The sequence below is a fragment of the Pseudorasbora parva genome, chromosome 2 (genome assembly GCF_024679245.1).
Source record: "Pseudorasbora parva isolate DD20220531a chromosome 2, ASM2467924v1, whole genome shotgun sequence".
In the NCBI taxonomy this organism is placed as follows: Eukaryota; Metazoa; Chordata; class Actinopteri; order Cypriniformes; family Gobionidae; genus Pseudorasbora; species Pseudorasbora parva.
Genome location: NC_090173.1, coordinates 15,626,012 through 15,650,777, shown reverse-complemented (window position 1 = coordinate 15,650,777; position 24,766 = coordinate 15,626,012). Strand labels below are relative to the sequence as shown.

General features: G+C 39.4%; 1 protein-coding gene across 13 annotated transcripts in view; it reads left to right on the top strand.

Annotated features, from left to right (window-relative positions):
• Window positions 1-7,168: 7,168 nt before the first annotated feature.
• arhgap44a (Rho GTPase activating protein 44a) overlaps window positions 7,169-24,766 on the top strand; it is a 118,633-nt gene continuing 101,035 nt past the window's right edge. For 5 of the 13 annotated variants that reach the window (XM_067457123.1, XM_067457115.1, XM_067457059.1 and 2 more), the window contains exon 1: window positions 7,170-7,831. In XM_067457123.1, the coding sequence (XP_067313224.1) occupies window positions 7,779-7,831 (53 nt within the window). In that variant the 5' untranslated portion in view covers window positions 7,170-7,778. Of the gene's footprint in view, window positions 7,832-24,766 lie in introns of all 13 variants that reach the window. The other 8 variants (XM_067457094.1, XM_067457086.1, XM_067457140.1 and 5 more) reach the window with 4 other exon arrangements.

Below are 24,766 nucleotides of genomic sequence, written 5' to 3'. Positions count from 1 at the left end.
TTTTGAAAGTTGAAAAACAAAACTGCAAGCATTTTGTGGAAGAACATAGTTTTGGTTGTGCTTTGGCTCTGTGTGAATGTGCGAATGAATCTAGTTTATCCTACTGCTCATAAAACATTCACTACAAGGCTTAAGAGATATAACCCGTTTAGATGGACAGAATCTCAGGTTGACTAGCTGAAGACGTTAATGTAGCTTTACCGATTAATAGACACAGTACTTTCTTGAAAATAAACTCCAGAACAGCGCTACAACAACCCATTATGAAATGAGCCTTCACAATAGATAATGCTTTTAGCCTAGAAATCTAGACACACCCTAGCGGCAGCAAATCTAATCTGACGAGAGTGTCGTCTAGCAACTCTTAATACACTTCTGAGCTGTAAAAACCAAACTTTGGTCGGGCCAATCACATCGTGTATAGAGTCGGTGGGCGAGGCTTAACATAATGACGGCAGAGTTGCGTTTGCGTGCTTCTAGTAAATACAGAAGCTGTCGAACGGCGGTCTTTCAAAATAGGCTTTGACCGCGACTCTGGAAGACTTGGAGTTAAGCTTTTCTCTGAGAAAAGAACAAAGAACGGCACTGAAGTCATTCTCAAGAAGGGAAGATGTGTTCTGAGTTTTGCCGACCGGATATGGCGAAAGTTTAATCTATCAACAAGCTCCGCATCACCTTCGATGCTCTGGTTGGTTTAGCGCTATCCAATTGCGTGCACGCCGTGCAGAGGGAGTTTAAAAGACAACCGTTTATCCCGCCCCTCAGATTGAGCCGTCAATGGGGAGTTTCCAGACCAAACATTTTGATGTGGGTCTGGCTTGTCAGGCTATAATGCTTTGCCAATTTATGTTCGATAAAATACCTTACTCGCTTACCGCCTTACAAAAACACAATCTCCACATCGCTTTTCTACATTTCACATCCCTCAGTTGCCTTCTTCTGATAGTGCATCCTGGTGCCATGTGTTCGCCAGGTAAGTGACGCTTAAGTGACACACACACGCACGCACCCGGCCATTCACGGGATGTAAAAGAAAACACGATTCATTAGACTAGGCCACCTTCTTCCATTGCTCAGTGGTTCAGTTCTGATGCTCATGTGTTCACTGTTGGTTCTTTTGGCAGTGGACAGCGGTCAGCATGGGCACTCTGACTGGTCTGCGGCTATGCCGACCCATACACAACAAACTGTGATGAACTTGTCTATTCTGACACCTTTCTATCAGAACCAGCATTAACTTCTTGAGCAATTTGAGCTACAGTAGCTCTTCTGTTTTATCAGACCACACGGGTCAGCCTTCGCTCATCACGTGCATCAATGAGCCTTGGCCGCCCATGACCCTGTCGCCGGTTCTCCACTGTTCCTTTCTTGGAGCACTTTTGATAGACACTGACCACTGCAGACGGGAACACCCCACAAGAGCTGCAGTTTTGGAGATGTCGTCTAGCCATCACAATTTGGCCCTTGTCAAACTCGCTCAAATCCTAATGTTTGTCAATTTTTCCTGCTTGTAACACATCAACTTTGAGGACAAATATTCACTTGCTGCCTAATATATCCCTAATATATCCCCTAACAGGTGCCGTGATGAAGAGATAATCAGTGTTATGCACTTCACCTGTCATTATGTTATGCCTGATTGGTGTATATGCCAAAGTGTACTTCTCTTTCACAAGGTCAGAGTTGTAAACAGGTAATGCTATTTCAAATAAAATCAATAAGTGATTAAATAAGTTTTCAAAAAGATTTCAACAACGAAACAAATTTTAGCAAAAGTTTGCAAGAAGAGGTATGTAAAAACACCTTCTGTGTTAATCATTTGAAGAACAAGTGCTAGCATAGCAGTTTGGTTGTGAGACTTATTTCTTGACAATCTCAGTCCTCCAAAACTAATGGTAGTGCTGCCAATAGTGTTTCTGACATCAGGAAGATTTCTGTGGTCGGGAGTCGGCAATATCAAGCAGGAATATCCCACAAAGCAGCATAGTACTTTTACCAGCAAAGGTCAGGGGTAACAAAGGTTGTGAACTTTGGGGAAACAGCTTTATTAGCTCACTAACAGCTCTGCCTTCAGACAATCACTAGTCACCAGAGAGCAAAGTCGATTGAAGATACAACAATAGCCTGATTTTAAGGTTAGTACCTTTTTTAATGTGATTATTTGTAAATCATAGGGTAAACAGACTCTCCATGCAGAAATGAAATTATAGTTGTGTTGTTTTCATGAGCTTCATATCTTTCTATCATATCGGCAGTATCCCTTTTCCACTTTGACCTCTTCCCCTCTTACATTCCTGTCTCTTCTCAGTATGACACAAGCATGATGAAGTGGGCTTGGGATGGGAATTCAGAGGCAGGGGTCTTTTGGGGGGAATGTACATGCTTGGGTCCCCCTTTCATATTGATTTAAAGTAGTCAGGAAAACTGCTTGTTTTCCCATTCATGGTTCCTGCACAGGTCTGGCAGCACTAAAAGGTCCGTCAATGCTTAGATGTGATTAACATTTGACTCCAGACTAATAAAAACGAATGACAGCGTTGGGGTCAGAGGGTTGAGATCAAGGCTCATAGGATGTCCTCTCAATTTCCAGCCATCCAGATTAATGGGGCCCCTGTGGTAGGAGCAGCGAGTGGCTATTTTTCAGTATCACTTACTCAATGAAGCCTCTGAACCCTTAGGCCTCAGTGCACTGCCCACCTGTTGCCCCATTAACTACTAATGGACTGCACAACCGCCCGTTTGTAGGGGAGGGGTATTTCAGGGGTGGCTTAGTTTTGCAGTTTGTGTCTCTTTGTATTTGACAAATAACATGACGAATGGTCATGAACCATGAAGTTGTATTTGGTAAAGTGTATAGTTTAGGTTCTTTAACTACTTTTTGTATGGTTATGGTTTTCCACATTTTAATAATATTTTAGCTGTTTTGCAGTTTGCAGTTACAGAAAACCAATGGCCAACTTAAGGTCACGATTTTTGTTAAATAATACAAATAATTTACACTGGGAATATATGGCATGCGTCGCATCGGGCCATTCTTTGATGCCTTTTCACATTCTTTTTAAAGCCTGATGCTTCATTTTCTTAATTTTAAATGTACTTTTAGGATTAATTATCTTTTTAGGGTCAGTTGTATAAGTGATAATTGGTAACAAGGTCTATAAAGTATATGTGTAGTATTCTTAAAGACACAATATGTACGATTTTTGGATTCGAATATCCTAAAACCACTAGAACAATGTTATATTTTTTTTTTGTTGACTTTTATATATTTTGTGTACGGCGCAAATCTAAAATGGGTTGGTCTGAAGTAGCTTCATTATTCATAGGTGTGGTTTGGGCGTAACGTGAATAAACCAATCAGAGCGGCATCCAACATTCCCTTTAAAAGCAGGTGTGCAAGTTCCATTATGGATTGCTATTATTATGGCGTATTTACCAGGCGCACGCCAGGAGCGGTTCACAGCCGAGGAGACTGATGTTCTTGAAAGAGCAGTGAAAGACAGAGAAGTTGTGTTGTATGGGGATGGGAGAAACCCACCAAAATTAGCGTCGGTTAAACAGTTTTTTCAGTTTTTCAGTCGATTTTTTTTTGTTTTTTTCCCTGGTTCTTGATGGACAAACCAATTTGTCAGATGTCTTTATATACATATATGTCTTGCCACTATTGGGCAAACAGGTCTGATCCTTAATTACTACAATTAGCCTGAATAATTTGTAAGCTAGATTTATGCCTATTTTTTCACATCTTCGTCGCACACCAAAATGATTTCCGTCATCTCATGGGTTAATATTTTTTTAGTGTAACAATTTATGATTTGCAAAAATAACTGTTGCATCTGTGTAGATTACATGAGCAAAGTGTATGCGCGTTGTGCACGCTATACATTATGGTCAAGCATGCGCCCTTAAAATAGCATAATGAAAAACGCGCAACGCGCCACTGACTTTAGACTAGGTTTTTTCTGGTCAGTGGCGCAATTGTTTAATGGAACAGCAAAATAGCACCAGGGCTTGTTTGCGCCGGAACACGCCTCCTTTTTTGCGCTGAACCGCCCAGGGAGCGCAAGTTCATTCACTAGTTTAGTGACGTGCTTCTGTGGAGGGAAAAGCGCGCTTTGCGCAGGTACAAAATAGGAATGACACATGCGTGTACAAAGTCAATTGCGCTGGGTGCAAGATAGGGCCCTTAGTCTTATTGGTTAAATCTTTATCTTGATTTACTGTGAGTATCATGTTTTATCATGCATATTAATACTGAAATGCGGACGCACAGAGTAGCATTTATACATAGCTTTTAACACACTCAAATGTATCTAATATGATAAAACAGCGCTGCGTTCCCCCTCATACACATAAGCAGAAGAAGCGAAATCGAAAGCTCAGCAAAATCATCACCAAGCTACGCCTTTCTTTTGAATAAGCGACCTCTATCAGTGAAAAATTACATATTGTGGCTTTAAGGAGGTTTTTTTCTTTTACAAGGAACAATGGGACCAAAACAAGGAGATTATTAATTTAAAAAAAGATTGAATGCCCATAAGAATTATGCAATACTATAAATTGCTCTCAAAAAAAAAGTATATATTTTTGCATTGTTTACCCTTGCAAAGTCTCTGAGATCCTGGCACACCTTGTACTTCTGGAGGCTCCAGGTAGTTTGCAGATCTGGAAAATGATGGCACTGGTGAATAACAATGAGAAAGCTGCATCCTTCTCATGGGGCTTTAAAAAGGTTTGACTTTTCAGTATGAGTTAAATCTCCTTTCTTTCTTTTTTTGGACCTATTATACCTGTAAAAGAAAACATGCTTAATAATTATGCACATCTTTATTTAAGGTGTTTTTCACTTCCTTAATTATATGTCACCATTAGAAGTTTATATACACTATTAATTGTAGTTATTAACATTGATATGGTTTGGAATTGGTCAAATGTGCTTGGGAAAAAAATTGGATCAGAATATTGACTTGCATAATAATTATGCACACGCTGTATTTGAAAAGACACATTTCAGAGGTATGATCTAATCGTCCACATGAGTTGTTATTGCTTGGACCAGATGATAGACGCTTGGGACCATATTTGCATTTGAATCAGTTACACATACAAGAGTCAAAGGTAAAACGGGCAGATTAGAATGCATGATAAACAAATTGCTAATATCATATGTAAAAAAACATTGATATTTTGTGAGTTTCAGCGATAAAACTATTGGCTGTTGCCATGTCACACTGCCAGCTGAAATTAAAATATATAGTCTTTCCCCTGTTGATTTGCAACAACATACTCTCAGGATTAATATTAAAATGTTAATAATGTCAATAATAATAATAATTATGAGCATTTTCAAAACAGATTCAAGACAGAACTGCTGAGACTCATGAATATTTTGGAAAGAGACATTATTGGAAGAGTACAATGTCAGTGTGAAATTATAAATATACTGCAATATTACTAGCAGGCCATCTTCAGGACCAAAATGTATAATGTTGTGTGACTCTTTATTATAACATTAAAAATGAATTGATGTTTTAAAACAGATACAGAGAAGTGTTAGTGAGGCAAAATCAAAAAAAGCATTTAGCTTCCTTTTTTTATTTGTAATAAATGTGCCTTCATAATCTTTAATCAAAATAACTTCCTTCCTCTCTGATGATTTGTTTATTGGTGTGAGGGCGGGGCAAACCTGTCACTCACGAGATCCACCAATAGCAAACCACAACCATCCAATCAATTCCTACTGGACAAAACCAAGCCCTATCCCAAATTGTTCTTGTTTGCAAAGCCGTTTCACTTGATACACATCAGCAAAGAGAATAAAAGATTATTGCAACATTCGTTTCATGCCGAATTTAATTACGCAGCAGTGATGAGAGGCCAAACAACTGTTATTAATCGGAATGCTAACAGATAGATGTTTCACCAGGTATAATAGATCTTCTTGCAATAAACCAGAATATTTTTTTAATTAAAAATTATTTCAGAAAAAGGGACAAGCCTAGTTAAATGGCATCATGCATGATAGCCTGTCATCACCATTTCAACGCGTCTCTATTTTAATAGCGACTGCATTTGGCTCAGAATTCTCTGTAGGTTATAATTTCCCTACACACAAGCCAAGTTTGACTTCTCATCCTCACCATCTTCATGTGAACAGTCTAATTGTCCTCTCATGTCCCGTAAAGCATATTTGAATTCACCTTATAATAGCAATAATGAGAGTATAAACCTTGCATTGTAGCATAAAAATAAATCATGCCATGCTTAAAAAGACACTAATAATAATAATGTCTAAATCTTATTGAAACTTGTCTGATGCAATCTGATTTCACTGCAATGAGCAATAATGCAATTCTGACTGTCAGGACTGCGGATGCTGTAGACATTTCTATCCATGCAGGACAAACTACATGAATGCAGCCACACGATGGCAGTGTTATCTTCATCAAAACCCCAGCTCATCTTCAGTTCCCAGTGGAAATCTATAACATTCACAAAACCATATCTGGTAGGCTATTTCTTCAGTCCCCAATGGAAATAACACAACGCCAAACTAATATCTAGAGCTCATGTTTTATAGCATCTTCAGTTTTTATTTCTTCTTTCGTGTTGTAGTTCTTTAGAGACCAAGGCTTTACAGCTGGCTATAACTGGCTTGGTAACCGTGGTCATTTTGGAGAAAGTGCTTATTATTTAGTGACCTTTGAAATCCTGGGTTATCTACATGTTGTTTTCACGGCTCATAAACTCCTGGGCTACTGCGTTGACGTTCTTATTTGCATATGCATAAGGTCAACAGCACTGATTGGACAAATCCAGTACGCGACTTGTTCATCTGGAAAATTGCAGCCAACTGTATCTGATACAAACAGCAAAAAGAGTATTTTCCAAAAAAATTATAATAATAATAATAATTTAAAAATAATAAGAAGAAAAAAATCGTTTGCATGCAAGATTCTCACTGTTTTGGATTAATATTGCGTTAGGCTGTAGCTAGGCTATCACATGAAATTGTGTGTTTAATCTGTTTAAACAAACAAACAAACAAACAAACAAATAAATAATATTAAATAATAATAAAAAAAGCCTTCTTCATTTGTGATTGTGTCGTGCACTCATTTTCCGACATTTTCCTCAGACAATATACTTACAGCGGGAAATTTGCTACGAGCCTGCGACTGTACAAAGTTGAATATTTAATGAGGTAAGGACCGAGGCAGTTATTATTGGTTGTCTGTTGCTAGGATACACACTATTTAGAGTTAACCCTCAACCTTGTTTTCTGAACCCATTGTTAAAAACGTTGCTAACCCCGTTTCAATGTGGCCTTTTAGCCTAAAGACCCTTCTGGATCCAAGCATTGTTTACAGCTGCAGTGGGTTACTGCCTAAAAGCATTAGTTATGCTACCAGCGCAGTAGCCTACACTACACACTAAACGCCACCCGCCCCACTGCATTACCTGCCCACCACACAAAAAGCGGTCCGCACATGGAGCGAGCGCTATAAGACTACATTTCCCACGCTGCACCGCGCTCACGTCGGTCCGCTGCTGTCACTTTTGCCGATGCGAGAATCGCCCAGCAGCATCTCAGCCGAGGCAGCAGCGCAAAAATGCACTGAAACACGCATCTTAGGACATTTCCACCCTCTTTCGCTTTGCCATGAGGGCGTGTGATGGGAATAACTGGGATGATCGCACCGGATTACGTCTCTTTATTTTGAGAGAAATGCGGATTGTTTTGCGCTCGCGGTGTTAAGGCAGAAAAATAGACAAAAATGAAGAAGCAATTCAATCGGATGCGACAGCTCGCCAACCAGACCGTTGGCAGGTGAGCGCTATGATCTTAAATGCGATCATTTTACTGCGTGACGAAGTTGTTTCTGTATTATTTATTTACAGGGAAGCACGAGAAACCATCCCCAGCTGCGGTTGTTACGCATATTTTCCCATTCAAACTTTCACTGTTTCTTAATGTGTGCATGCGTATTTAAATGCATATTGGTCTGAGCTATCCTACTGCTAATAGCGTTATCTTGATGCATCAAAAAAAGAAGCTTCATTCACCATCATACCCATGCCATGTTATAAAGGCATAGCTAATTAAAGGTGCATCCATGTCTTGTGCGTAACGGGTTCACTGCAGAGGCAGCTCTTCCACCGAAATCCTTCTCGGAGGTTCCCCATGGCACTGACACCACACAAGCCTCCCGGATGCATTTCCATCAGAATGCAGCTTTATGTAGCACTGCTGTATCAGCACACGTTGATTTGAATGAGGGCTGTGAGAATGACATGTCTCCAGTGCCGGCTGATGCAGTGGATGGATGCGGATGAGAGGGAAATGGGAAAGGCGCAATGTTTTCATCGCACACTGATCTCTGAGAGAGAGAGAGAGAGAGAGAGAGAGAGAGAGAGAGAGAGAGAGGGGGAAAAAAAGGAGGAGTTGGGTGCAGTACATCAGCAAGATCTGTCACTGATGGAGAAGGTCATCTTTGCTTCAGATGTACAGCTTCCAATTTCCATGCACGCAGAACTTATTATGCAATATGTATTGCAGAAGTTTTCGTTTTAGATTGGCTCCTGCTGATGCGGTTGCCACATTGATCTGGTTTAAGCCGGAGTGGGTGTGCGATGCTTGACCTTTTACATGTTTAGATTGTTTGTTGCATTCTCTTCTTACCTGGTAAGGAGGGCAGCTTGTCATGCACAAAGGGCCAGAAGGTGTGCATCGCTATCGGGCAGCCTCTTGCTGTGTGATTATGCCTCGATGCTGTGGGTCATCGTTTCAAATGCATTCTCAGTGGGTGGTTAGAAAGGTCGGTCGACACGGTTCTCTTTTACCGCCTCTGGCTGGCATCAGCAGGCCAGCGGAAAATGGCAAGCCCAGCTTCCCCAAACCATTTCCAGCTTTTGCTCAGGGCATCAGATTGTGTGTGTGTGTGTGTGTGTGTGTGTGTGTGTGTGTGTGTGTGTGTGTGTGTGTGTGTGTGTGTGTGTGTGTGTGTAAGCCCTGCATTAGTATTCCCTACCTTTCCTTGGTAATGTCCAGGGAACTGTGGCAGCGGCCCTCCGTGGCATTCTGTCTGTAGCTGTGCGGTAATGAGAAACAACATGTTTCCTAAACAACACAGTGTCCTGACTCATTAATAATATGTTCCAGGGCTGGAAAGGGCATGTTGGACTGACGTTTGCTTTGGAAAATAGATTTGCATGTTGCAATCAGAAGTACAGAGTCGCATCTCCTGATATCAGCTGAGAGGGACACTTAAAACTGTGTTCGTGATGACCTTGGCAGTTTTACAGAGGGAACGCGGCGTGAGAGATGCTCCTTGGCTCTTGTTACGTCACTAACGTACGTTATACATTATCAACACCGTTTTACTTTTGCTTGCAACTTAAACAAAATTAAAGCATGAGATCAAAATAGACTTTAAATTATTAAAGGGGTCATGAACTGCATTGTTTTGTAATGTTTCCTGACGTGCACTTATGAATTTTTGTTTACAAAAAGTATCATCATTTAGAAATAAAAGGCATTTTTCCTACCACTGAACACTCTGTTTGAAGGGGCGTGTCTGCTGCCAGACTCGTGTACACACCCACTGCTGTGATTGGCTGAAATCTTTGCATATGAAATAAGTATTACACGTGGTTCTCTCTCGAAAACTTTTTTGTTGTTGTTGAGAACATAAATGCAGTGTCTAAGAAACTTTATTTCTGCACACTAATGAATGCTTTTATCATAACTAACAGTGCAAACACAATGTACACTGAAAACCCTAGTAAGTTGATTGATTTGAGTAAATTTGTTCCCTCTAGGGATGGGTGATATGGCCTAAAATCCATATTGTGATATACATCGCAGCCTCTTGCGATAACGATTCATATTGCGATATATAAGTTATAATAGAACCTTCTGAAAAATTCTGCTTGAATGTCCTTGAACAGGAAAAAACTGGTGTCTTTTAGTTAAGGAACAGATACTGACAATACTTTTATATTGTCGTATATAGTTTTATATAGTATCAGGCAAAGACAATCCTTTTGTGTAATGCACAGATACTCTAAATAAAAACATATTTCAAACAAAGTTTCTTACCTTCAGCCTAATGTAATGTATTTGGTTTTAAACATTTTGTTCTCTTAATTAAAGGAACTGTATGTAAGAAATGTATTTCAATGAATCATAAAATGGCCCTGATATGGCACTAGACATTAATAAATCATGTTAATTTCAAATACTTATATCACTGACACCAGTAGTCCGGCCAGGATATTGTCATTTAAAAGTTGTTGTTGCAGCCCTCAACTGATGTTGGCATGTTGTGTTTTGGCCTGAAGCTCCGTCCTCCACCGATCTACCAATCACAAAGTCAGTAGTGTTTCGGCGTCCGGGTTGCCAGATCTGCTCTAGATACCACACCTGCAGCTACAAACGTTCCTGCTGATCCCAAGAAGTCCTCGCTGCAGCCTGAAGCACGATGACGTACTGGATCAGATCCAACGCGTACTGGACGCGCATGCGCGGGGGTTTCATTCACAATTCGATGACGTCATACACGCATGCGCAGTAGAGTTTTGGGGACATCATTGAATGCACAGGAGAGTTTTGCTGGATAGATACTCAAACGGCTCGCGCAAAAATAATGATTAATAACATGCTCATCAGGACACACGTTTTGCATTTTCCCTTGAATGTGTAGGCTACTGGTATTTTGCATTTTCCCTTGAATGTGTAGGCTACTGGTATTTTAAGCTCTTTACAGATCGTGTTGTATTGTACCTTGAGGATTAAAATTACAGAGACAATTACTTGACTCATTTTTCCTTCCACTCAACAGCAAGTATGATCAGAATATAAAATTGTAACTGTTTTGCATGCATGTACAGCGAAACTATGTAATTTATGCATCACATTTATGAAAAGATAATTTATTCATCAATAATTACTTAATACTATTTATCAGTAATACAACTACACAATAGAACATCATCTATATACAATATTGATCATACATGTCAAGACTAGCGCATACGCATTATAAATTAACCCAGAGATCGGAATGAACGACGTTGCCATAACGATCCACCATCCAGTACGTATTGGATCTGATCCAGCAACGTCATCGTGCTACAGGCTGCAGCGAGGGGTGTCTCGCTGATCCTGCAGCCGATCTGGCAAGTAATGATAGCAGTACCAGTTTTGGCCACAATCTTACATACACTTCCTTTAAATGAAAACTGGTGTCTTGTTAATAAAGGAACAAATACTGTGATTAGGGAATAGGGATGTTATGATTCCAAAATTCCATAGTCGGTACCAATACCATACAAATTTTACGGTACTCTGTACCAATTTCGGTACCACAAAATGTTTTTTTATTTAACTATAAAAAAAAATAATAAAAAATCAATACAATTCAATACGTTTATTATTTATGATGACAATCATTATAAGTAAATAATACATAAAGTAAACATTGTACATAGTATATATATATATATATATATATAGTTGTATATTTAGGTATATGCACTCACCTGAGGATTGACTACTGTTTGACTCCCTTTCGCCTTCAGAACTGCCCGTGGCATTGATTCAACAAGGTGCTGAAAGCATTCTTTAGAAATGTTGGCCCATATTGATAGGATAGCATCTTGCAGTTGATGGAGATTTGTGGGATGCACATCCAGGGCACGAAGGTCCCGTTCCAACACATCCCAAAGATGCTCTATTGGGTTGAGATCTGGGAACTGTGGGGGCCATTTTAGTACAGTCAACTCATTGTCATGTTCAAGAAACCAATTTAAAATGATTTGAGCTTTGTGACATGGTGCATTATCCTGCTGGAAGTAGCCATCAGAGGATGGGGACATGGTGGTCATAAAGGGATGGACATGGTCAGAAACAATGCTCAGGTAGGCTGTGGCATTTAAACGATGCATGTGCTATTATATGACCCCTTTAACATATGAATGATATGCCTCCCATTATTTAACACTTGAGTAAAAGACAGTCAAACCAACTTTATAAATGGATACACTACTTCTGGTGTCAGTCATTGTTTGTACATTCTTTCATTTTGTTTATGAACACTGATACAAATTGTTCTGTAGTAAATACAATACAGAAGAAAAAAAAACTTTCTACATGATAAAGTTTGTTCAGAGCAAGAATAATAATTAAAACAATTAAATTAATATATATATATATATATATATATATATATATATATATATATATATATATATATATATATATTAGAAATGAATATGTAAATATCAACATCATAAAATCATACATACTCAACTGTTCTGGAACTTTTATCATTTATTTTGTTGTTAGCTTTAGTAACCATTAGGTTTAGTTAGTTTTTAGGTTTAGTTGCCATTTTGTGACATTTAGACTTATTTATCTACTCAAAATGACACATTCATACTCAAAAACCATCCATCGAATGTTACCGTGTGCAAGTGCCGCTGTACACTGCAAAAAAGTGTGTTTAATTTATAAGATTTAATTGTGTACTTCAGATCCAAACAAACCAATTAAGTGAAACAAATATGTTCATGTCACTTCAACATCATGGAATTAAAACATTTTAAGTGACTCATTAAGTAGTTTCAGAGTGAATGTTATATGGCTCCCTGTCATGATCTAGAAATTCAATTTCATATACTTTAATATTACACTACTGAATTATAAAACTGCACTAACTAGTTGGCAAATCTTTTAGCTAGCAATAGCACACATTAGCATCTTAAAAGCTTAGCATTATAATTTCTTTCAGCAAAGCCATTATTACATTATTTGTTTTAGTTGACAGCCTAAGCAAATGCTCAAATCTTCTCCATAATGGTAACCCACTGTAATATAAATCTTTCTAATAGTTTCAACATAATAACATTTAAACTCTATTACACTCAAACTCAAGTGTCCCCCTTTCTTATCTTGCTCAAAAATACATAAAATTACACTTTTACTTATAAAATAAAATTTACCCTCTCTTGATTTCGCCATATGCAAAGCATGCTGGGAACTAACAAGCCCCGCCCAGTTTCAGTTAATGCAACACAAATTATTCATGTAACACAACACAAACGGATTAAGTTTGACTTCAATTTGACGTATTTAAGTGGATTGAACACAATCAAATTAATTTAGGATAAAAAGTATAGCAAGTGTGTTGCTTTAGCTCATTTTAACTAAGCAATTTGAACAAGCAGTACAAATATTTTTTTTCAGTGTATTATTATGGTGTCTACACAATATCTATTGTATTATTTACTTAGATGTTCTAAGTAAAGCATACACTTTAAAAGTGTGGTTTAATTCAGTGTTATATTGTTTGAGTAAAAAGTATTGCAAAGGAAAGTATAGGAAAAACGAATCAGATATTAGTCAACCTTTTACTGGCCAAGTTAAAAATCTTACAGATCTGCAACTTTGAAACAGCACTGTACTTCAGACCAAATTCCGCTTGGACCATTGTAACAACTATTATTCATCTTATTGTACCTTGATACTGCAATACTGCACATCCCTTTATGTATTTGACATTTGTCACCCACCCTTCCTACTGTTTTAATTTCTCATCATTTGTAAATCACATTTCCTCTTGGCCACGGTGATAAGTGACCAGCCCCTGCTCTGTGTGTATGTGTATTTGTGTTTGTCTAGCTAAAGGGCCAGTACTTGTGCACCTTCTGTGCTCTCATTGGGATTATATTTATAGTCTTCTCATTCATGCTTTTGTGGCAGTGAGTGTTTGTGTTTTATTTATTTTTTTGGTGGGGTTGTGCACTGCCTCTAGTGTTTTCTCTATCAGGAAGTATGGCAGCCTCCCTCTTCCTTCTAACTGCCAGCTTGGTTTTACTGGGAACAGTGCGTCGTACGGAACTGTGTGTGTTTTACACCGTCAGCAGAGAGGCTTGGAACAGTGTGTATGTTGATTAATGGCCCCGCGTTACAAATGTGCTCACACCACAGGGAGTGCAGTGCCCACATGTTGCAGGGGAATCCTTTCATATATATATGTGAATGTATTTTCATCTGCCGCGATGATAGAAATGACGTCATTACGTAAGGACATAAAATAACCGGTGATCCGTTTTTTTTAACCGGTTCATTTAAACGAACTGTCCGAAAGAACCGTTTCGCGGAAAAGAACCGAACTTCCCACTCGAGAGAATAAGAGTTGTGCATGAAGGAATCTACAGACAGCAATACGGCACAGTCATCCTGGCATAATGTTGCCTTTTTTAAAATTTAAATTAAATTAAAAATACACTGCAGTGGACGTTGTTTATGTCATTAATGTGTTTACTGTGATAATGGACTGAGGATGGGAGTTGGATTCGGTTTCGGCAGAATCTTAACCAGTGGATTCGGTATTTGGCCGAACCTCAAAAATCTGGATTCGTTGCATCTAGCTGCAATAACTAGTCAATAAAATCGATCATTATCGACAATGAAAATAATCGACAACTAATTTAATTATCGACAACTAATTAATTATTAATCATGATTCTTCTTCTTTCGGCTGTTCCCTTCAGGGGTCGCCTCAGCAAATCATCTGCCTCCTTCTATTTCTATCCTCTGTATCCTCTTCTCTCAGAACGACTACCTTCATGTCCTCCTTCACTACGATATATCACTCTCTCTCTCCTCTGAACATGTCTGAACCATCTCAACCTGGCCTCTCTAACTTTGTCTCCAAAGCATCTCACATGTGCTGTCCCTCTGATGTCCTCATTCCTTATCCTATCCATCCTCGTCACTCCCAAAGAGAACCTCAACATCTTCAGCTCTGCTACCTCTAGCTCTTCCTCTTTTCTTTTCCTCAGTGCAACCGTCTCTAAACGATACAACATCGCTGGTCTCACTACTGTCCTGTTCACCTTTCCCTTCATTCTTGCTGGTACTCTTCACAATCACACAACAGACCTGACTCTTTTCTCCACCCATTCCAACCTGCCTGCACACGCTTCTTCACCTCGTTTCCACACTCCCCATTGGTGATTAATCGTGATTAATAGTGCACCACTAATTACAATACTCACTCTATAAGTTGCTTGTAGAGGGGTTAGTAATGCTTGTAATGCTCATTAACTTTAGGTTTGAACCAAAACCCTCTTTTCGGACCTTTTTGCTTGCGGTCCCTTGTGATGTCTTTCTAGTCCAGCTGTCTGCTTAGCCGGTTCTTTAAAGGGGGGGTGAAACACTCAGTCAATCTCATGTCAATCTTGAGTACCTATAGAGTAGTATTGCATCCTTCATATCTCCGAAAAGTCTTTAGTTTTATTATATTTATAAAAAAAATATAGGCTGTACCGAGTCTTTCCGGAAAAAAAACGAGCGCCTGGAGGCGTATCGTGTGTGGGCGGAGCTAAAGAATGACGAGAGTGCAAAGCAGTGACGTCCTCAAGCGTGGAGAAACCCATCGCTATCGATCTCAGCTAATACAGATAATGATCCAGAATCAAATCTGAGGCTGAAATAAATTGGAACAGGAGAAACAGCAACAGCAGGACGTCCGTCTCTGTGGTATGTATTGTATTTAGTGGCCTGTCAACATTTGTTTGTGTTTACTCGCAGTTTATGAGGACATGATTCGGTTTATGGACTATTGTATGTGATTAAACCTTAGCAGTAGCAAGCAAAACGGTTTTGCACGTCAGACTAGTGTAACGTTATGCATAGAACAGCAATGGAGTCCGTTAGCGCATTTGAATGACGAAGCACGCGATCGTGTCGTTTACTGATGTTTACTCACGTGACGATAGCCAACAGCAGAGACATTTGAAGCAGTTTTACTCACTGGCTGCTTCCAAAGCAGGACCGAACCTTTATCGCTGGGACCGCTCCGTCAAAAACACACTTCTTTGGTATGATTTGGTGAAGTCCTGACAGCAGTGGCGTGGAGATCCACTTTTGCGACGCGACTGAAGCGATGTTGTGAAGCTTCCCCTCATTTCTGCGTTCAAATCGGTTCAAATGCAGGGCTGCCTTCCCCGAATGCTGTGCTGAAGCGTTGAAGTCGCTTGAGGTCACCCATAGGAATAAAGTGGAGCGCGGCGTCTGGATCGACTGGATCTGCACCTGAGCGGGTTTTTTGGGCGTGCATTTCCTCTCTCGCTCTAGTCACGCGTGCGCACCCTACTGGGAGAAGAGCTGTACGGCCCATACAAGGACCTTCCGATCTATTAACGTCAAGTCGACCCATACTCGAAAAAAACTCTCCGAAACTTGTGAGAAACCGGAAGGAGTATTTTTAACACAGAAATACTCCATCAAACGTCCAACATTAGTTTTTGAAACTTTGTCTATGTTTAGGATGGGAATCCAAGTCTTTAGCAGTGTAAAAAGCTCAGTATGCATGAAACAGCATTTCACCGCCCCTTTTAACCTGTTTTGAGTCTTGAGTTTGGAAAGCAGAAAACAGTGACAGGTAGAGTGCAGAAGATGCGCAATGCAACACACTCTTCTCCAAAAATGCATCCTGTAGATTGAATTCAGCAGGTCAAGAGGAGACTGGCAGTCTGAAAATGTCATATTATACAAAGATAGGTACCCTCACTTCATTCTCAAAGCCTGCTGTAAGGTCCTGTGTATATGCTCACTAATGAGTGACAAGCTGGGCGAATCTGATCTTTTAAGATTACAGCAGACTCTTCAAATATCTTTGCAGTGGTTGGGGAGTGCCTATCCAACGCAGAGATTATCCAATGCCACAAAGGACCGATTCTCTTCTGTCTCCCGTTGGTTGGCATCCTCTGAACTCTGACTCTTTTCTGCAGGCCGCTTTCTCCTTCTCTTTTGTCTAACCGAAAAGCCCCCCGAGTTATCTCTTCCTTCAGTGCCTGCATGTTGCCTATTTCAACTTCCATAGTAATTTTCCCTGATTGCAGTTTTAGTGTTCTGTCTTCAATGATCTGCAGGATTTTCTTCCATAGACCCTTAAAAATAAAGGTGCCAAGAAGAACCAAAAATGGGTTTTCACAGTGATGCCATTGAAGAACCATTTTTGGTTCCCCAAAGAACCGTTTTGTGAAGGGTTCTTTAAATAACCTTTTTTTTCTAATCATTTTATAGTCTAAAGAAACTTTTACAAAGAACCATTTTGTGCAATGGAAAGGTTCTTTGGATAATAAAGGTTCTTCATAGAACCATACACCCTGTCAAAGAACCATTTAGGAACCTTTATTTTTAAGAGTACAGTGAGAAGAACTATGACTTTGAAAGACATGAGGTAGCCTAAGCCTACTGTTTTAGACCACTGTCCGCTGACCGGGCTTCATTGGTTAAAGGGGGGGTGAAACACTCAGTTTCAGTCAGTGTCATGTCAATCTTGAGTACCTATAGAGTAGCATTGCATCCTGCATATCTCCGAAAAGTCTTTATTTTTTTAATAATTATATAAGAAAGATGCGCTGTTCCGAGTCTTTCCGAAAAAAGCCGAGCGGGTGGGGGCGTGTCGTGTGAGCGGAGCTAAATAATGACGTGTGCTCGCTGCTGCTATGTTGAGTCGAGTGCGTCGTAAAGCTGTGTCAACAGCGGGAAAAAAACTTTATTCAAAATAAAAATATGGCTTTTAATCAGATACAGCCATACATCTATGATCCGGAATCAGACCCAGAGGCTGCAGTTGAACAGGAGCAGCAGCAAAAACGACTAGAGCAGGACGTCTGTATGTGGTACAAGTTATACACTAACTATATAATATGCTTAGCGGCTTGTGTTATTTACATATTTATACTTGAATTATATCGTCATATTTTTGTCTTTGAAGGTGTACATGTGGGAAGTGCAGTTGTGCACGTGTGTTTGTGTGTTTACGCGTGGTTTGTGTAGACAGTAAGCGGACTAAAAAAAACAGACATTTGAATCAGTCTCACTCACCCTTCTAACGTTGGGACTGCTCCATCATTCAGCATTAGGCGATTGGGAAAATCCGGCGTCGAGCTGGGCCTTGTTTATGAAACAGTCGGCACCGAAATGCAGCGAACAGATATAAACATTCGCGCAACTCAGTTGCTGATCCGGAAAAGCAAATTACATCCACTGTTGCCTTAACGCGGAGTTTTTGGCGAATCTGTGCAGGACTGTCTTGGTCTGGCAACCAAAAACGCACTTTTTTGGTGACATTGTTATGTGCACATCACCTGTGCAGCATCCTACAAGCCAGCGCTTTGATGGGCGTAGCCTGTTACTTTCGCTCTCTCCCTCGCTCTCTCTCACGCGCTTCCGGTAGAATTGTCCGTACGGCCCATACAAGGAAATTCCGCCCCCATTAACGTCAAAGGGGACGCATGATCTCAAAAAACTTGCCGAAACTTATGACTAACCGGAAGTAGTATTTTTGACAAAGAAATACTCCCATCAAACGTCCACCTTAACTTTTGAAACTTTGTCTATGTTTAGTATGGGATTCCAAGTCTTTAACAGTGTAAAAAGATCAGTATGCATGAAACAGCATTTCACCCCCCCTTTAAAGGTTTAGTTCACCCTGAAATGAAAATGATCCCATTCAATCCAGTGAATTATCCCTTTAAACCACACTTGGCAAGGGTGGTGTCCAGAGCTTCTATGATTGATGGCAAGTGGTTTGCAACAGGTTTAACTGCAGCTATGTGTGCACTCCACCTGGTCTTGGACAAGCGTTGAAGGGAGCAGTCTTTTAAGGATTGACCTCCGCTGTGGACTTGCACTAAAGATAAGTGGTTCAAACTGCCAAAAAATGTGGACAACTCAGTACATGAATCAGCTGCTTGTGCACTAACAAGATTCAGAGAGCGAGGCGCAGGGGAATATGTTGCAAAAGGGTTCGTCTTCTTTATTTCACCCCCAACTCCTTTCACTTCTAGTTTTCTGAGAAGCTGATTTTGGGATTTTCCTTAGTTGGTAATTATAATAATCAAAATTGAAAGAAATGAACATTTGAAATATATCAGTCTGTGTGCAATGAATAATGAATAGAAAAGTTTCTTTTTATGAATGGAATTAGAATGAAATGGTGAAATAAATCAACTTTTCGATGATATTCAAATTATATGACCAGCACCTGTAGTCTCCAATATATTGTTTCACTGACATCATCATCTTTGCCTTACACTCTAAAAACTAATACTATGATTTACTCAATTTTTTTGGTGAAACATTTTTACACTAAAAAAAATTGAGTAAATTTTAAAGCAGTGAAATAAATTATAGACACCATAAGAACTGAGTAAATGTAAGTAAAAAAATTAAGTAGATCTGAGTAACTGCATTTGTTACATTAACAAATTCAATTGAGTAGAAAAAATTGGGTAAAAAGCATTTAAAAAACCAATATTTATGACTAATATGAACTGTTTTTATTTATGAGTATTACTAACTTGTATAGTATAACTTTAATTTCCTCTAAACCTTTGTAAAATACTCCACAGTCCACACAAACACACTTATACATGACATGGCCTTTATTGTCGACGAGTAACTGTTACAGCAATAACGTTACAGCATATATTAGGCTACTGTTTTGACATGTAAAGAATAAGTTATTTTACAACATTTAAACTCATGTAACAAACATTTTAGAAGTAAAAATTAAACATTTAAAAGTAATTCAAGTGTAATCAACCGGTCTGTTATCCCATTTCCACCGTATCAGCGCTGTTTCTCGAGCCTGAGATGGACTAACGTTAGCGGTCTGCGGGTGGACTTTGAACTTGAGACCGCTGTCCTGCGTTTCATTTGTAGCTGAAAGATGCTGCGAGGCGCCAGACTCCATAACCTGACAATAAACAAACAGTGCCCAGTTTTAAGATTTTATCATCCAAATTCATTATCTTTACGAATTAAAGTTGTGTGTTTTGAGCAACACAGCAGGCGTTTCAAAGACCAACGCCACACGTTAACTTAAGGTGACACACACTGTCCCTGTATGTTGTTTTGAATTAAATAAAATGCCTTTTAGCACAGTAATGATTATATAGACGGTTTCATCGAACGCACGCGCGTTGCTACGGTTACGCGCCTGGCCCGAAGTTAACTTCCGGTCTGTGTCTGTTTGTATGGCGCACTACTCAGTAGAAATACATTTTGACGTACTATTCTTGGTTAACATGATATAAATATTAAAAATCAAGCAGAGAGCACATGACACAAGTTTCCCAACATTATTCTTATATTATGAAACAAAGAAACATGTTATGCCGACGCATTGCATAATTGAAAGGCGAGTGCGCATGCATATAGGCTACTGTGAACCCACCGGTAAAATTATGTTCGTTCAAATCCAGCTCAGACATGACATAAATCTGTAGCTTACTATACTTGTTGTAGCCATTAAACAATGTTTTTTTTCTTCATATTTATGTTTAAATATTATAATATTATTTTTAGATTTCATCTGATTATGATAGGCTATAAGTGCAAAGATGCGAGTGGGTCAGAAATGATTTTGGTGGTTATATTTAGTTTAATATTAAGTTTTGTTTTGTAAAAAGCCTTTCTTTCGTTTTGTACAAATTGTCTCTTAATTTTAATAAAGGGTTATTCGGTTAATTGCATGTATTTAATTAATAAGAAATAAATAAGTAGACTAGGTCGCGGAAGCCATCGCTTTCATCATGAACCGAAGCGCGTCTCAAACTGAAACTCGGCAGGCTTGCCTCACAGACATGAGGAATAGCCTAATATGTGTAGAAACGAAAAGATTTAAATAAGCACATGGTCGTTTTCTCTAATGATTTCAAAAACATCTTGTAGTGCTTACCTGCTTGTAGTTATCAGTAGCTGTACTGTTATATTCTATTATATGATTTTGTCATTTCACACGGTGGCCAATTTAAATGTTACCAACTAAATGAGACATACTGAGTTTATAATTAAATTTATTAATTGCGTTTAATTATTGCATCTAAAGATTTTTCACGTGAATAAAGGCAAATAGATTTGCACACTTTGTTTAATCACTGGTCTAGTCTGTTAAACTTGTCAGAAGTTCTCGTTTCTAATCTGCCCTCGTGGTCTATTTTTTCTCTCATCAAAACCGAATACCATCAGTGGTTGTACATCAAGAGCAGGAACAGTTTTTGTGCGTTTTGTTTCGCGATCTGACCGGAACAAACAGAAAGTCTCTGCAACGGCGTTAAGCGTTAGATTAAAGCGCTCGTCTGTGTGAAGATTGCATGAGCCGCGTTTGCTGCATTGAACTGCATTGTTTGTATTAGGTTAATCCGTGAAGCAAGATGTTTTAAAAAAAGTGGTAGGGACATGTCCCACCTGTCCCACCCGCAAATTACGCCTATAAGTTAAAAAATTGGTTGATTGACGCCAATCGGACGTTCATGTTTTTTTTTCCGTCTATTTGAAAGTTCGGCTAATAAACATGGTCATTTTTTTTTAAGTTACATAAACTGCTTTCAGGAGTTTTTGACCGGCATATCATCAAAATGTCCGGCACCATTTTTTTCTAGCGGAAACTCTGGGATCAACGTGACGGTGAGTAATGAATGACAGGATTTTCAGTTTTGGGTGACCTACCCTTTAAGTGGGGCGTTTTCCCACTCTATATTAAAGACATAAATGGGAGATTATTTATAATAAACATGCTGAAACAAAAAAAAAATCTATACATTAAGATAATGGTGCACAATCAAAATTAAAGATGCTAACGCATAAGAAAGATAACGCATCCTCTGGTGTTATTGATGTCTACCGGAAGTTAAGTTTGGGCCACAAAAGCGCGCATGCGCAGTAGCGTTTGTTTATGTTGTTACCGTTGAAACCGTCTATAGATTAAAAAAAAAAAACATACAAACCTGAATTTCAGAGGAAATGCCCCAATTCTGCGACGCTGAGAAGAAGAAACTGCTCTGGTGACTGAGGAGAATTCAAATATCCGCATCACTCAACCGTCGAGCTGTCGTCACGTCAGAGGGTGGGGGAGGGGTGCATTGTTTTAATCGAGTAAACTTACTCAATTTCTTCAGTGTGTGTTAAATATTAATAATCTTGATTTTAATTAAGTAATATTTGTGGTTCTTGAAACAGATCGGTTTAATTCTCCATTCTCAAATATTTTGAAATAAATTTCACAAATGTATGAAGTATATTCAAAATAAAGAATTGGTTATTTGAATACTAAATTATTTTAGTGAAAAAAACTTATATATAACTATACATTTTAGACAAAATTAACTGTTGGATTTTTAGTCAATTATTTTGGTATGTTTAACTAAAACCATCAAGTAAATGATATTGAGAGATTTTATTAAGTTAATAAAGTTAATTATTACTGTGATATTTACTAAGCCACTGAATTTTTTTTAGAGTGTAAAATTTGCCTTGTCCTAAAACACAGTCAGTGTGTGCCAGCCTGAAGCTGAGCCTTTAGCCCCGCTACTGTAGCTCTATCATTAGCCTAGCCTATATTTGATGTAAGTCACAGGGACAGTGTCTTTTTTCAGACATCATGGCGACTCTTCGTCTATGTATCTGCAGTGGCCTGGTTTTTAATTAGATATGAAATGCTTCTATAAGGAGGTTCTCCTCCCTTCTCTTCTCTCCTCCAGTGTCTCTGGGGCCGTGCAGGTGTGCAGTGTCAGCAGCACAGAGACTAAACTCAGGCTAGTCTCTGCAGTGGGTTCACAAACATACACACACACAGAGAGAGAGAGAGAGAGAGAGAGAGAGAGAGAGAGAGAGAGAGAGAGAGAGAGAGAGAGAGAGAGATGACCACTTTTTTTTTTTAGCAGCAATAGAACACAATAGTGACCAGACTCGTTGTATGTAGCCTGGAAGACCTTTAAGTAAAATTTGCTCCAAATTGACCTTCTGAGCGAATGTTGTGTTGACAAGATTCTTACCAGATTCCAGAACATTCCGCAACATATTAGCTGAGACCTCTAGGTCCTTGTAGCCACCAGCAGACACTTCCCACTTGTGTCTTATGTCTCCCCCCCCTTTTTTTCTCTCTCACTCCCTGCTCTTGTTCCAAAGCCCAGGCCTTTTGAAGTAATACTCGTTGCCGTGCAGTAATAGATGTCTGTAGAGCAATTAAGGGCAGGCGGCCCCTCTCTAATGCACGGTCCAATTACCCGAACGAATCCACTGTTTGGAATGGACAGTCCTCTTTCGCACTCATTGTCTCTGTCAATCTGTCTCGCCCCTCTGCCTGACTCAGAAAACACACACTCTCAAGCCGGAATACATTACCGCTGAGTTGGCACACAGGCTTCTCATGATGTCCCTCTGACCACTAGCGAGCATGTGCAGTCACAAATCGAACCCAGATTGACTAGGGTTACCAGAATAAAGACTGTTGACTGTTTAATCGCCGGCTCAATCTTGCTTTTGTTCAAGAGTTTTTTCAGACTTTTTGATTCCCCCAGCACGTATGTGTGCGCGCACGGTTTATTCCTGTGATTAAAGCTGAATTTATCATCATTACTCCAGTCTTCAATGATCCTTCACTAATCATTCTCATATGAGGATCTTATAATCAAGAAACATTTATGATTATTATCTCTGTGCTGCTTAAAAATGTTGTGGAAATGATACATTTTATTTTTCAGGATTCTTTGATGAATAGAAAGTTCAATGCACAGCATTTATTTGCACTTATTAAATGTATTACTATCTTTTGTAATATTAAAAATATAATTTGTGATCAGTTTAATGCATGTCTGATCAATAAAATTATTAATTTCTCTCTTTTTTAATTTTACCAGAAATGTTTGAATGGTATGGTGGTTTCCACAAAAATGAACCATGAGCAGCACAACAGTTTTCAACACTAATAATCATAAATGTGTTGATCATCATATCTTCATATGAGAGTGATTAGTGAAGGATCATGTGACACTGAAGACTGGAGTAATGATGATACATTCAGCTTTGATCACAGGAATGAATTGCACTTTACTATATATATTCACATAGAGAACAGTAGCCTAGAAATCTAGACGCACCCTAGCGGCAACAAATTTAATTTGCCCGCAAGTGTCGTCTAGGAACTCTCAATACCCTTCTGAGCTGTATCCCTCACAATCTGGACGGCCCAATCACATCATGTATAGAGTCGGCGGACGGGGCCATAATGACGACGGCCGAGTTGCGTTTGCGTGCTTCTAGTAAACACAGAAACTGGCGAACGGCGGCGGTCTTTCGAATCAGCTTTGACCGCGACTCTGGAAGACTTGGAGTTAAGATTTTCTCTGAGAAAAGAACAAAGAACGGCACTGAAGTCATTCTTAAAAAGGGAAGATGTGTTCGGAGTTTAGCCGACCGGATACGGCGAATGTTTAATCAGTCAGCGAGCTCTGCTTCACCTTCGTTACTCTGGTTGGTGTAGCGCTATCCTATCGCGTGCAGAGGGAGTTTGAAAGACAACCGTTTATCCCGCCCCTCGGATTGAGCCGTCAATGGTGAGTTTCCAGACCAAACATCTTGATGTGGGTCTGGCTTGTCAGGCTAAGAGAACAGCTGATTTACATCAGAATAATATTTCTGAATGTAACGCTGTTAGTAGCTGGAAAGGAAGGAGGCGGGAACCGGCGAACGTTCAACATTTATTAATTCAAAATAAATAAACAAAACGAAAGTAAAACCGCGGGCAGCCCCTCACGGACGACTGCCCGCGAACACACAAAATAAAACGTGGGCAGCCCCTCACGGACGACTGCCCACAAACACATAAACAAAACATAACATAAAATCCAGGCCTGGTCCTCTCTCGTCTTCCGCTGTCCTTGCTCCTCCTTTTATGCTCCC